The 15,521-nt window shown below is 39.6% G+C and overlaps 1 protein-coding gene across 11 annotated transcripts in view; it reads left to right on the forward strand.

Moving 5' to 3' along the window:
* The first annotated feature begins 3,114 nt into the window (after positions 1-3,114).
* BRSK2 (BR serine/threonine kinase 2) overlaps positions 3,115-15,521 on the forward strand; it is a 318,125-nt gene continuing 305,718 nt past the window's right edge. For 6 of the 11 annotated variants that reach the window (XM_027888707.1, XM_027888706.1, XM_027888709.1 and 3 more), the window contains exon 1: positions 3,115-3,563. In XM_027888707.1, coding sequence (XP_027744508.1) covers positions 3,470-3,563 — 94 coding nt within the window. In that variant the 5' untranslated portion in view covers positions 3,115-3,469. The remainder of the gene's footprint in view (positions 3,564-15,521) is intronic. The other 5 variants (XM_027888705.1, XM_027888708.1, XM_027888712.1 and 2 more) reach the window with 1 other exon arrangement.

The raw sequence follows: 15,521 nt of genomic DNA on the forward strand, positions 1-15,521 counted from the left end.
AATAGGCCATACAGAAGAATACTCCTATGGAATCAAAATAACATATCTAAATGAGACCAAAAGATATGGGAGTCTGGGGGGGGGGGGGAGGTTGGAGAGGGAAAGAGGAGGGGGGTAGTGTTTCTGTACATGCATGTGTATGTTTGTTTGTTTTGTTTTGTTTTCTAATCTCACTGATCTTCAGGATCAGTCAGGATCATATGAATTTTACCAAGTTTTCTAACCTTATTCCAACCATGACATTGACACATATTTTGTGATAGAAGGTGGGGATTTGTAACGTCTCTGTCTCAGTAACTCATTTTCCCAAATGCCCAACAGAAACAAGCTGTGAAATATACAAGTTTGGTCTTGGATGGACAATATTGTCTGATTGCTCATCTTTCTATTAATATCATGACCCAGATATGGTTCATCTACATGCAGACATCATAATCTCCTTTTAAATGCCTTTTAAAATACAAATCTTGGAATTAAAAAAGATGTTGATCCATGCTGGTATTCATCCTTGCATTATTAATATTGTGGTGTGGATACTTTGCTAATTTATACAACTAAACAGTATTTTCCTTTTTCCAAAAGCTATGCTCACATTCCTGTACTTAAGTGTTGTCCCTAACTGTCTGTGTAGGCGCCTTTTAACAGTGGGGGTGGTCAAACATTTAGGGGGAGTGAAAGGTCTGAAACCACGACACATTTTGATTCCCCTCAGCCCTTGATTTCTGTGGCCAACAGCCCAGTGGGGAGAAAGCTTCTCCCACCATGGTGCCTCATCTTGAGCAGCCCAATCCTGGCTTGGAAGCTATAGGGAAAGGAAGGGTTCTGAGTCATGCATGGGTGCCTCAAGTTTCAGAGGCATTTTTTCAACCATGTCACAAGACATATAGACTGTCCTGCTGAATCCATCCTGACATCTCTGGGCCTTGTGGTTGGGCTTTTCAGCCCACGGGTCTGTCAGTGCTGCAAGGGCCGAGTCCTGCGCCACACCTGGGGCAGGTTTGTTTTGTACAAAGGGCAGGCAGTGCCCTACGCCTTGGCCATGGGGCAGGTCTCTTAGGCCTGTCAGCTGCCTGTTTAGCTACTGTTACTACCACCCTACCCTACACCTCTCCACAGGAATGCTCATACAGCCTTCCCCCTGCCCTCTGGCCCCTGATGCCCCATTTGCCACTTTGGGCGGGAGAAGCTGCCACATCACTGCTGCTGCCGGCAGGGCCAGCTGCCTCCTCTCTGGTCCCCTCCTCTGGTACTGAGGCTCTGCCAGAGGCTGCAGGACAGAGGGGAGTGGAGCATGGCAGGGGGACGTGCCATCCCAGTTGTTGGTGTTATTTTCCCCAACTTTCTTCCGTCCTTCCATGGTGAGGGACTGTGGGGCAGGTGCATGAGATGACACACCAGGGCTCTGAGGGGAGAACACATGGGGCAGCAAGGACGGGCTTGTGGTGAGGTGGGGGAAGAACAACACTTAATGAAAGATACAGAGAAGGGAGCTTGTAGAAATGGCAATTTGGAGTTGAGCTTAGTAGCGGAGTGGGGGGAAGTAAACAGATGTAGGGGCTGTAGTGGGCTTTCCCTTGGAAAGTCACAGAGGCAGTCCTCAGTATGGAAGGAGTCTTGTGGGTGGTCACACAGGGTGAGGTCCAGAGGGAGAAGCTGAGGAATGGAGATGGTTTGGGGTGTTCTGGAGTTTGCTAGCAGGTTGCTGCAGTGATACAGTCTGGAAGTGAGTAAAGGTAAACCATAAAGAGCAAAGCAGGGCTTTTCCTTTCAAAGCAAATGTTTGTGCTTTCTTTCTTGAGCAGACAGGAGGATACACTGGAATTGGTTTAAGGTTTCAGTCTACTGGCCCAGTTTCTTCACACGTCCTCATCTTACTAACTCCTCTGCAATTTGGTAAGTAGAGTTGTCTGTGGTACAGGTAAAGAGCCAATTTCTAATGTTATTCCAAATTACAAGAGCAGCTGCTGTCTGGACATGTAAGTATTAAAAGAAGGTAAATTTCCGTCTTCAAAAAACCCAAATAAACCTGAAATAGTCTTCTCTCAGTGAGCAATAGATGAGGCTTGTTCAGGTTTTGCCCTCTCTTTACTCTCTCTTTTACAGGCTTGTCAAGACTTCCCTCTCTGACTTAAGAATGCTTGCTTTCTCTGTGTCTCAGTTGGAATTTGAACAGGAATCTGTTCATGAGATTTCAGTCTGGAGTGGAATAGGGAAGAGAAGGTAAAAATGGCACTTGGTAATAGTTTCAGCTTGATAGCCCTGGAGTCTGGCTGAAACTGTTGTCAGGTCCCGAATCCAGAAAATATATAGGCTTGTGCCAAATTGGAAGCAAATCTGCAGAATCTTTTATTTCATCCAGCTCCTTAAGCTCTGAAGGTTAAAGACAGGCGTAAATACTTGGACAAGAACAGTAAAAGTTTTCTTACACTGCAAGTCTGCAGCCTGTCGATCTAGCAGTCAGTCCTGTTACCATCTAATCCCTGGACTTTTGACTGAGTTTCTAATTAAGAGAGTGGCCATGCCATTTTTGATCTGTTCATCTAAGGACCTGAAGTTTATTTGGTCTCATAAAATTCAAAAGCAGCTCTGTCACTGAGTTCAATGTTTACAGGATTGACCCTGTTATTTTTATCTATTTTTTTAGTCTTCACCCCCTCCCCCCTTCTTCCCCAAGATTCTCTATAAAGGGTAAAACCCCCAGGAGATATAGGTCCTTCAGAATCAAACAGAATCAATGAATTTCCCAAGCTCATTTTCAGAATTAGGTTTTTTTCCCCTTTCCTATTTCCTGCCACAGTCTCGCCTTTTCTTTAACAATCTGAAACTACGGCTGCATAGTGGAGAAAAATTCAGAGGTTAAAAAAAGAAAAAAAAAAAAAAGGAAAGTGTATGTTATGGTCTTAAAATAATATACACATTAAACTATATTTAATTGTGCCTTATCAATAAGCTTAGGTGTTTGCTGTTGCCATTGGTCCTGATGCTCTGTAGCAGGCAGAGGCAGCAACTGCTGCTGATGGAAAAGAAAAGGTAGTGGAAGGAGGAGGGGAGAAGAAGGTGGGAGACGAGTGGATTGGCTGCTTTTAATGTCAGTCTCAGCTGCGGCCCCGGCTCTTCCGCTGCTCCAGCTCTGGCTCTCCCTTGAACAGCTCCCAGAGAGAACAAGGCGTGCGGAGCTCGGATCACCAGCATCATGCTCCTTGGGCTTGGATCGTAGATCCCCCTCTTTGAACATTAAAATAACTCCTTCGTCTTTCAGCGTCCCAAGCAGACCCAGCGAGAGAACACGCACGTGAGAGAGAGAGGAAAGAAAGAGGAGGAAGACGAAAATCTGCAACCAAGGGGACTAAAGCAGAGAAAAAGAGTGCTTTGCTTGCACAGCTGCAAAGTGGGAATTTAAAGAGCTGCAGAGAGAGAAATTCCAGCTCATCAGCACATACACATTGCAGAATTACAGATCCAGGTAGAAATGACATCAACAGGGAAAGAAGGCAGCGGAGCTCAACATGCACAATATGTTGGACCCTATCGTTTGGAGAAAACCCTAGGAAAAGGACAGACAGGTTGGTTCTTTTGCAGCAGCACCGGTGCTAGAGGGAAGGTGCTGTGGCAGCCAGTGAGGTGTCGGGGATGGGATATTTGAGGGTTCAGGTTTTCCCATTTGCTGGTTTAGTGCAGATAATATTCATAAGGGATTTTTGCATTTATTTATTTTAGTTTTCATTTTAATTATTTCTTTTTTTCTTTTTTTTTTTAAAAAAAAAGAAAAGGAAAAAAAAAAGCCCAGGGTGCTTTATGTTCATCACTCCTGCTAATGGGTGTTGTTCTAATGACAGGCAGAGTGCATGCAGAGGAAAAAATAGATGATCTGCTGGTGGTGAATTTTCACATCCATTTCTTCACTGCCCTACTTAGGAGCATTTTCTTTTTAATCAAATTATATTGAAATTAAAGGCTCACAGCCTGTAGTACCGAGGAGGTGGTGGTGGTGGTAGTGGGGGAGTCACCAGCAGTATTTCATGACATCATGATTGAAAAGGGTGTAGTCCTTAAGGTGCAGTTGGGGGTGGTGGAAATACGTACAGTATGTCTCTGGCACTGACTGCTGTGGGTATTTAGCAAATATGGATGGATGGGCTAGTGGTTTTTGTGGGTAGGGTCTGAAATAAAAGAAAAATAGAGGATTGGTAGCAGAATTCATTCTGGTTATGCTATGTTTTTGTAGGAGGGATTGGGAGGGGGGAAGGGAGGTTATTTAATTATTTTTCTTAAAGCTTGTTTATGAAACTCGCCCCCAGCAGATTTTCCTGAATGGAACAATGGTAAGAAATATTAAAAAGAGGAAACGGAGTGCAGGGAATTAGCAGAGAGCAGGTGCCTCTGCCCTACATGACATAATTAGATCCCCTAAGTGCGTTCAAGATGTGGACTTACTGTTGCTTGCTTGGATGGCATATTCACTTCAAGGGCAGGGGAGCATTAATTGGAAGAAAAACCCTAAAAATGAAGCTCAAATGTCTTCCTTTTTTTTCTTTTTTCTTTGTTTTTTTTTTTTTTTGTTTTTTTTTTTTTTTAGTAACAGGTGCAATAAGCAATGGCATCTGGCAAATTCATTGGGTTGGGAGCCCCCCAAAAGTGGATTGAGACTCGAGATTATTATTTAGGGAAGGGGTAAGATCAGCCATAGGGGGGCTTCTTTGGGCATGTGGGTGTTAAGTGTTGTTCATTATGGTGGGACAATAAAACATGATGCATTGTGGTGTATTTTTTTTTTTTTTTTATAACCCAGCCGAGCTTTGCCCATCTGTTGTCTAAAGGATTTAATAGGCGTTTCCAGCCCCAGCTGCTGCCTCTGCTCTGCCTGCTTCCTCACTGCCCTGCGTGGCAGCAGCTCTGCAGTCCGCAATTTTCTTAGGGACACAGTCAAAATCCAGATCTTTCTCTGTAAGAAGCAATGCTCTTCTGAGATGATTGATTATAACCTCCCCCCCATCCTTCCCCTCCTCTTCACAACCCCATAGCAACCGTTCAGAGACATGGATGAAGATGACATTGTCTTCTAGTGGAAGTGACTTTTATTTATATTTTATTTTTTTTTCCAATCTCTTCAGTGTATCAGCTGCTAAAGGTAGTTCTCTGTCACTGTTTTAGGTACCACCTTTATTCTTTGCATAGCTCAGTAAGTCTTCTGCAGCTGTATTCTTACCAAAATCTGTTCTGATGATGATAATGAAAATATGAGAAAAATTGCAGTGTATTGTTATTAAAACTGCCCTATTTTCTGCTGATATCCTTTCCTGGATACTCCAGGTGATCAAAGAGCTAGCTGTAGATGACAAATTCATTTTTGTCTTCATCACCATTTCCTTTTTTCTCTCCCTTACATTCTCAGCACCCCTCCCTCCCCTTTAAATACAATTGTGCTTGAGGTTCCTGAAAATACAGCTGCATTAACCTTTTGCTCAATGTTCTTATAGCCTGACGTTGTGGTCCTAAAGGGTTATCTGCAGCTTTGGTTATTTTTTTTCTTCTCTGCTAATCTTCCTATCTTCCTCCTAAGTGATTAGAGACATGGGGGTGGAGGGAGAACAGGATGTATTTAGAGGCTTGCTGCTGTTGGCCTCTGCAGTTATTGAACCAGCTGGACAAGGGTGAAAGTTTCCTTTTGCAGTTTTACCGTATAAGTGATCTTTATAGATAAAGTCTCTGCTCTTTGCACACACGAATGCACATGAAATGCACAATGCATGGTGTCATAGAAGCTGGAGGTGGGGGGAAGAGGAAGAGAAATTTTAAAAGCAGGTGATGTCAGTCTGTGTCTCTCTTGTTATACCTGCCCTTGATTAATGGAATAATGCACTGAGGTGAAATCTAACTCAGTATTAAACATACATGGCTAAATATGGAAATATGCCTTCTGGTCTTCTCGCATTTTCTGTGCTAATCCCATTTTGGAGTATGCAGAATGGCATGAACAGTGTGTGGCATGTAGCTCGTCTTCATCCTGCTTGTTTTGGAGGGTAAGCAGGCAACCTGCAGCATTTTAGGAAGAGGACAAGCAGTGCAGTATGAGGGCCTGATTCGCCGTAGTATGTTGTCATGGTGTGTGTTTTTGCATTTGGGTTGCAGTGGCATACAGATGAAGAAAGTAGTGGTTGTAATCATTTCTTTGGAGCTTGACTTTAAAGCTTGAAAGATTAGGACATAATGGCTTGGAATGTTTGTTTTTTTTTTTTTTCCCCCCAAGGAGATGAGAAGAGTGAGAGAGAAAATGTGGCAAAATGTGATGATGAATAGAAAGAAAGTATAAGTTGTATTGCAAAGTCCTGTCCATTTTGCAGTGATCTTCATACCCATCATTTTTATTTGGAATGAAAAATTACTCTATACATTTATTTCAGATAGGCAGATCTAGCTTTGCTCCCAGATACATTAATATTATACAAATGGTTTTAATCACTCTTACCTGCTTTTACTGAGATCAAAAGAAGGGGCTTTTGGGAAGGAGTGTGGGTTCATTCATAGTTCAGAGCAGACTTAGAAAGGATGCCGTGGAGGGAGAACTTAATGGTAAGTAGAGCTCTCACTGGCTTGCTTTCTGAGAAGTTCTCACTGATTGCCACCTTAAAAGCTGAAAAAAAGCGTTTACCAACAGCAGCCTGCGGGTCCCTGCAAAGAGGTCCAGTTGCGGTGTCTGGGACTTCAGTGGAACCTGGTGACATCTGGCTGTGGGTGGGCAAAACTGACATGGAAAAGCCTTCTGTTCAAATTGGTGGGTAACAACTGAAATAGTTGATTGATCAGATATGCAAAATTTGTCCTGAGCAGCCTTCTGGGCTGGTGCGTCACGCTCGCTGAGGGTGAGTGATGCCACAAAGAAGGGATTAGGGCCTCTTAGACTGAGAAGTTGAAAGAGGGTTACATTGCTGCTAGTGGGAATGAAAATGATTTTTAATAATGCAGCACATAAATTTAGCGTCTACTTTGAGTACTGTAGCAAGATGGTTTGCTTTTGTAATAGGTTGAATTCAGAGCTCCTCTTATTGGTGGCATCTGAAGGGATAGCTCATGGAATCTTTATTTGAATGATTTCACAAGAATGCAAGAAGCATCATAATCTTGATTATTGTACTCAAAAATTATTTTACAAAACTGTCAGTGTAAAAAAAAAATCACTGCTGTATAAATATGGGTGTGTGGGGAAAGGTCAGTTTATCTCAGTTTCATTGATACATTCTTTTACAGTTAATTATAGGAGGTTTTCATTGTAATTAGCAGTAATGAACAAAGGATGTGTGTCATGTTATGATAACACACGTGGAAATAGTGTGCCTTGAGAAGCCCCAGTCACACCTGATTATAAAGCAGTCTTAGGCAAAATAGAGGATTCTCTACATTTGCCACTAATTTTATGTGAAATCAGCTTCTTGCATACTCCTTGCTTTATTTTTTCAGAATTCTACAGTTATCTCTGTTCATGTGTTTCTTTTGGCCTCATTAACCCCTATTTCACCCTTGAAACTCTCAATAGTAATTCAAATTGACTGTAGTGAATATTTATTAATGAGTGCAAAGATGAGGAACTTGTGCTTCTTGTGAAGGTCTTCAGCATTTTGGAGGGTTTCCTTGTATTTTTATTTGACAGTCACTGTATGGGCTTCAGCATCATTGTTTGTCATAGCACCAATTCAACATCTAGTTGAAATTTCTAAACTGCTGCTTTGTCTACAAGCAGTAAGACATTAGCTCTAAGTGGGAGTTACCCTACTCACTTTGAGATAAACTTCATGAAAAATTTAATGTTGCTTATCCATTTTGTCTTATTCCTTTCATTTTGTTTTAAGCCTGGTACAAAGAGTCCTGCCTGAAACTCACGATACTTTGACCTTTGCTAAAAGTGGAGGGGTTCCCTTTTCTGCATTGTATCCTAAATAGCTGTAAGCTGTGTATATAATACGTATAACAATTATATGTGAGCCATGAGTGAGGTGTTCAGCAGTGTGCTGCTGGGTTATGTAAGAACAGAAGTCATTAAATTTGGGGTTTAGAGCATTTAATAGCCTTTTATTTAGTGAGAGCTTAAACAGGATGTTTCTTTACAGCCGTAACCATCTGTTTCCATGACACTGGTAGAAACTGAAATTTATTAATTTTTTTTTTATTTTTGTCTATCAAATTTGGTTGAAAGTGAAAGCTTCAGCTCTCTTCAAGGGGTGTTGGGGTAGTCAGTGTGATCTCAGAAGCCTGGTTTCCTTAGGTAAGTAAGCTAAACAGAGTATATCCTTTTCATTCATACTGCTGTAATTTTTTTTCTGACCTGGTGTATTGGGTCAAGAGTCAATCTGAAGAGTACATCTTTCTTCCGTTTAGCTGTCTAGATGAATATATCATTGTAAGAGGTGTAAATCGTGGTAGTTTTCCTCATGGCCTTTTTAAACACTCAAACAAACAACAAATCAGTATATATACTAATAATGTTTTCATACATGTACTTTACTTTCCTTATGAAAGTTTCTTTCAAAACAGTGAATCCATACCCTTTGTCTTGATAGTCTGTGAAGACTTAAATGTTTAATTAATAATCATAGAAATAAGTTCTGTAGGCAATACTGTGGGTAATAGAGGTCTTAAGAATGAAATTTTGCCTAGAAAGGTTATGTCATAGTGACTTTGACTTAAGATATTACATAGTAATGATTATGAGTTTTGAGAGATTTGGGCTTTCTTAACTTTACCTTTGATCTGATCATTCAAAAGTAGTTTGCCTGCCTTAGTGGCTGAAGAAAACTAGAATTACCATGCTGCATGTCTGAACCGCAGAGTTCAGATAGTCCCTGTTAAGACTTTCACTCCTCTTTGGTTTTGTTTGTTTGTTTGGGTTTTTGTTGTTGTTTTTGGGGTTTGTGGTCTTTTGTTTGTTTTCCTTTTTTTGGTGTTGTTTGGGTTTTTTAAACAGATTCCTGTTTGCTAACTGCAAGGAAAATTATTTTCAGGTTTCATTCTTCTGCGAACTTTTGCCATTAGTCTTTAACCCCAGTATCATAGCACAATTATTATGAAATTGTTGAAACAGCAGCAGGCTCTGAATGATTGTTTTTCTTTGTAAAGCACAGTAAGCTTTCTCACCCAAGAGTTGTTAAAATTCAGCTGTTGTCAAATGAGTAGGGCTCTGTGACTATATACTTAGATTTCAGATGTTAGCAGTATCTATGAAATGAGTGATTTCACAAACAGAGTTTTTGCACTGCTCAAGCACTTTTCTACTTTTCATCACTGCTCTAATATCATTTTGTACCACTATGGTGGGAAGGACTGCATTAGAGTGAGGAGAGAGGTCGAAGAAATGAAGAAAGCTTCTTGTAAGAATTTACTTCTAGACAGGAATTCTTCCTGATTCCTAGAAAACCTGTGATTCTGTGAGAAGACCAGATATAGTGTTTTAGGTGGGTTCTTAAAACTGTTTTTGTAAACTGAGTGGAGCAGCCAGTGCATGTTTTGAGATTCTTCAGCATTGCAATGTTTTTCCATAAATTTACTCCATAAGTTGAATTTTGGGAAGTCTTTAATATTAAATACTTTAGAGAGCTAAACAGTAGTTGCAATGACAATTGTAAATGTTGATACACACCTAAAATCTAATAGGTAGGCAATACAGAACATATGTTGGTGGTGGAAGAATTCCAGCTTCCAGAAAAAATTTGGAGGGAAATGAGAAGTTTGGAAGTAATGTCCTCTAAAGTAAGAGACATTGCATGAGGAATGTATTGTGCACATAGGAGAACAGTCATAATAAGAAGAGGTGGAAGCCTGGGTGAAGATTTCCGTGTAGATAGAGTACAGGCAGAAACATAAATGAATGTTCGAGTGGTCCTCTTCAAATGCTGAGATACTGTGAATTGCCCTTGTGAAATCAGTCTATGTTTTAAGTTGAGCTGACTTCAGTCGAAAGATCATCAAGTCCATGAGAAATAGGTAAGGGTGGAATCTTTTTGTTTGTTGTGGATTGTTCTATTAAGAAATATCCCAAAGAAATTTTCTGGTTTTGTTTTAAACAAACCCAAGATGTTTAGCAATCCTAGTCAATAATGCTGTTCATTCTGCTTATGGAATATGAGAAGATTGTTCCATTTCCAGTTCATGCATAAACATTATGTTTTTCTACAAAACATCCATAATGATCTGTAGAATAACATGAATAATTTGTTGTAAATAGTGTTCTTAATGAACTTGAACTGTCTTCATCTGCAGTCTCTGTAAAAGCAGAGTGCTTTCCTTTAAATCCTTATTTGTTTCAGATTTTCCGGCAAACAACTATTTTTATCTCTTTTCCCCAACTGTCTTAACTCACATATGGATTGGTTGCACTTAAGTAGTATTCAAAGATTTGAATTGTACTCTTGAATGTAGTCTAATGGATATATTGCATGAGAGAATTGCATTCTACTTGTATCATTGTGTAAGCATGTCCAGCACAGATGTTTGCAAGTGCAAACCGAAAATTTGGTTTTTCTGGACAATTTGGACATGACGCCTATGAGCATCCGTGCCTGGAAAATGTAAGTTCTCCAGAAAGGCTTTTTGAAAGGCTCACAGATGTGACCAAATCAAACTTAATTAATTTTAAATGCCTACTTTTAGAGCCTATTAATATTGTTCATCCAGTTCCATTTGACTTATTTTACATTTAATTTTGAATAGGGATACAAAATTTTTATTAATTAATTCTGGTTACAGACTAGAAACATTACTGATAAAATCATGTTAAAAACCACACCAAAAAAAATCTACCCAGAAGACTTTTTTTTCATTGCTTCAAAGCTTTTGAAAGTTGGATTTAAATGGAGTTTAGGCGGAACAGTGAAAATTGTTTTGATTCCTTTCATAAAAGTGTATTACTGGCTATTGATGTAGCTGCAAGCATTTTTTTTTTTTTTTTAGATGTGTCATTTGTGGCAGAGATGCCTATGAGAATGCAGCTGTCCCGTGGACTGTATAAACAGGAATATACTGTTTCTTTTGCTATGACCTTGAGATAGAGTTTTTAAAGGCTAATAAATAGAAGTGTGTCGTGAGACTAAGGATAAAAAGCAGTATGGACAAAGAAGGTAAATGACGGTGTGTGTTTAAGCAAATCCAGGTACGTTGTCTGGCAAATGGTCTATTGCTTTCGTAGAAGGGCCGAGTCACCTTCAGGCTGGTGCAGGCTGTTAGACTTTTGTTGTACCTACTTTGGCTTTGTTGGTAAAGGTTATTACCTGCTTAAGAGGACAAGAAATATATATATATATTTTTTTTAATTTCCTCTTCATTTACAAACATTCTTAATTTGGGATGGTGGAAGGAGTAAGGTTAAAATGGAAGGGGCTGTTCTTTGTATAGCTTACCACAGATAACAGGCTGCATCTCAGTTTCTTATCTAAGATCCACCCACTGACAATCAGTGATTTGATAATTAAGGAGTTTGGAAGAAAATAAATAACCTACCGGTTACTGACAAAAAGTTACTACTGACAAAAACTTTGCACCAAGATTTGCAACATCAACTGACAGCAAATGGGTTAATGCAGGGTGTAGGGGGGAATTGAGGGGAGAAACCGTCAAGTGGCTTAGGGTGGTATGCAAGTACTATGTTTTTTTCTTGTTTTAGTGTTCCAACACTATATGGGAATTATAGGCATGGTAATATTTCCAGTGAAGTGCTTACCTTTAGTTTTTTTTTTTTTTTCCAAAAAAAGATGAAAAACTGTTTTCAGGCATCCATTTAGTAAGTGCTTTTCTGGCTGCCTGCTTCTACTTACAAAACAACATGCTGTCTTTATATCCTGAGGCTTTTGCAATTTTGATTTGCTGTCTTTTGCAGTAGATGCTTAATATGGGAGAAAAAAAAAATCAGTGTGGTAATGTATATATTTTTTAATAATGTATATATATTACCTATGTATTAACATTTTACCTATATTACTTATGTATTAATATGCTCTAGTTTTGCACTGACATTCCTCTGTGTGTTCAAGCCTTAAATGCCATAAACTGTCTTTGTATTTTATCTATTAAAAGCACTATTGACTGGAACAAACATAATGGAGGAGCTGGTTTCTGGGAGAAGCAAACAGATCTGGACCCAAAATGTGTTAACTTCTTACTGTCTGTATAAAGCCTGCTCTTAGAACTATGAAGTTTCAGTCTGCCAAAGTTGAACAACAGCTGCAAATGAGAATGTACCAGATCTTCATACTGACCTAACAGGGAATGTTGATGGAATTGCTTGGCTCTTCATCCTCTTTCACTCTGTTTCATTGTTATTTTATATGTGGGTAGCAATGTAGACACTGGATTTCTACACAGATACTCTTACTGGGAAAGTGATTGTTTTGTTGCTTTGGTCCAGGATGAGGCACACTAAAGCCGGGGTTTATAGTGTTGGTTCATCCACCTTATAGTAATATCATTTATGAGGAAGAGTGATCTGCAATAGCATAGTTGCAGCTAAACATGAGCTGGAGATGTACTATTTCCTTTTTAAAAGTTTTATTAAAAAAAAAAAATCCTGCTCTGATGAAGTCTGAGCTTATCTAGCATAAGACTTTGCTAAGACTACTATCTTACTGCATTTGAATTAAAGCACAAGTTTAAGTAGGAAAATAATGCTTCACATACCAAATCTGTGTGGTGTAAAATGCACTGTGTGGGATGTTAAAAATTTTCTAGTGTCTTTTGCTGACTGTTTGCCAGCTGAGGGTTGGGTTACTCATCATGCCAGCCATTTGCCCTGGGTGAGTTTCATTCAGTGATTGTGTGAATTCCTTTTAATAACTATGAGCTGTCCCTAATATTAAGGGATGGATTTGACTCTTAAGATTTTTACCATACTGGAATCTCCTAATCTTTCACAGTATTCTGTTACAAAGCTCTCATTGTATTTTCAGATTCTAAATGATGGGTAGCTTGGCTGTCATGCTGGGACAACCTGCTACCAACAGGTAGTGGTTTGGTCTACAGTTTTCTTTAGGAAGGTATTCTCAGAAAACTTTGGGAGTGTTAAAGTTCCAAGGCTGAGACCCTTAATCATTTCAGCCCTATTTGAATAGGTTGATGGTTACTGCTAGAAGAGCTGGTAGAAATACTCAAGAACATAGCCTGTATCTACATAAGCATATATTATTGTTAGAGGTTTCTTTTCTAACTGTACGGTCATGGTAGACTGAAAAATAAGGTACTTCTGAGCTTTTCTCCTATGTCTTATATAAGATGCATTTTTGGGAAATTAATACTTATGTACTGCGTGTCCATGGAGGATTATTTTCTCTTTTAGATGTATTTTTTTCTTCCACATTTCATGTGTCTTGTCTAGCTTGTGAACTGAGAGGAAAGATAATTTGTGTTACATTGTCTGCATGTAATCTCTTTCATGCTAAGGCACTAATCCTAGTAAGGCCTCTTTGTGTGTATAGGAGGTTTCATTTAAATATAGGAAGAAGCTTCTCCACTGTGAGAGTGGGTTGAACCTGGCACTGGTTGCCTAGAGATGCTGGGAAGTCTCTATCCTTGCATATATTCAAAAAGAGATACTAGATACAGCCTTGAGCAGCTGCTCTAGTTGACTGCTTTGACCAAGAGTGTTGAACTCGCTGATCTCCAGAGATCACCTCTAACCTCAACTCTTCTGCCATTTGTTATCCTATGCAACTAAACCGTAACTTGCTCAGCGAACTGTGGATCTAAGGAACTTTATTTCTTCCAGTTTTGAACCTTACATTCCCTTTTTGCTTCTGCTCTCTCTCTGTCCCTTGTCTCTTGGACTAGGTGAAGACAGTGTTTGTGGCCCATTTGGAGCTGTCTCTGCTGCTTGCCCATCTTTTTTATTTCTCTTGGAATACGTTAAGGATTAAATCACAATTATGTTTTCTGTAGAGGGAGTGATAGCTTGAATCTCTTATTTTTTTCCACAGACATTCAGCACTTTCCACTAAATTTGTAGAATCTTAGAGACTTCCTTTGTTCTTTCAAACTTGGTTGAAACTTAATAATCAGTTTTAATGTTATGGGGGAACTACAGCCAGCCACCTTGAACATTTAAATTTGATTTCCTTAAAAAAAATCAGGCTAAAGGAAAGTTGTCCTAAAGAGCATAGCTTCTCTAATCTTTGTTTGATTTTGAAGGCCATGAGATGGTGTAGTGGCAGATGAAGGTGGCTGGAATACAGCTACTCTTCACATATAGCCCTCACCTTGGTTAAGATTCTCACATCAAAGTTAGAAGGAAAAAGTGATGCTGAAACTACATTAAGATTCCCTAATGCTGAGGGAATCCCCAAATAGCTTGATAGGCTGGATTCCTGCCTACTCTCTGCTGCTGGAGCAGTGCAAAGCAAGGATGATGGAGACTTGAACTTGGTCATTTCTGTTTGCAAGCTGAGCTCAGCGTTTGGGGAGTGTGGGAAGAAGGGAGCCCTCTCTGTGTTTCCTCCGTGTATCCATTTTGGTACAGTGGCAGTATTTGAAGTAGTCCTTTCCTGCAGAAAGCTGAGAGGAAGACTGAGAGCTGTTTGTGTGTTTGCAATGCCTGTCTGTACGAAATCGTCACCAAAGACAAAGCCAAGTATTATATTAGAACTTGGCAATGACACAAGCACTATCGCCCTACTAAACATGAGCATTTTTTTTTTCATAAAGACATAGCTATGAGTGGCACAACTTTTAAGATTCCTTGCACTTTGTGATCACCAGCCTTAAACAATTTTTCATTAGCTTTTGAAACTAGTTAAATCTACACTTTTTTCCCAAACTTCGTACTCCTATAAATCAGTAAAGCTTGATTAAAATCAGAAATCGTTGACAACAAAGAACGATCTGTCCTAGTGTTTCTGGGATTTGTCCCATGCTGCTTTTCTTCTGGGTCTGTGGTTTATTTCATTGCTCATATTTATGAAATCACATCTCTTTCACTTCTGGTTGTTTCCTAACTGTGATGAAGACATTACTTAGGCAAATTCCTCACTCAGTTAAATCTGTGCATTCTCAGTGACTTCGAGGCCTTGCTCAAGTTTATCTGAGAGGGGAGTTTGACTCATGAGCAAGCTTCTCATTGATGGCAGCAGAGGCAGACCTCTGGCAGTGTTCTTGTTAAGAGCAGCCTAGGAATACATCTCTGCAGTGAATATTCAGGCAAATTAGAGCACTAAGTGGAACGATACTGTAAGCGAATTCAATTCAGACTGAAAATACAGGCCCAGCATTTTATAAATTACTGTATTTCATCCTTAAAGCAGAAGTCTGTGCTCAGCTAACAGAAAAACCAAGGCAAGCAAATGCTTTAATAGTTTTAACAGTAATTCTTCTCTAGTATTCCACACACACATGTACTGAAATTACCCAACCAGTTTGCATTAAGTGTCAGGATGCAGAAAATGTCCTTATCTTTATCATTACTGCATCTTTGCTAGGGAAAGGAACAGCTAGACTACTAGTATGATTGGGACAGTTGCCATCTTATTACCAGGTGGCTCATCCTGCTCAGAGAA

Source organism: Empidonax traillii, unplaced genomic scaffold (genome assembly GCF_003031625.1).
Source record: "Empidonax traillii isolate 1590-97213 ecotype Southwest subspecies unplaced genomic scaffold, ASM303162v1 scaffold245:size1430315, whole genome shotgun sequence".
NCBI classification, from domain to species: domain Eukaryota; kingdom Metazoa; phylum Chordata; class Aves; order Passeriformes; family Tyrannidae; genus Empidonax; species Empidonax traillii.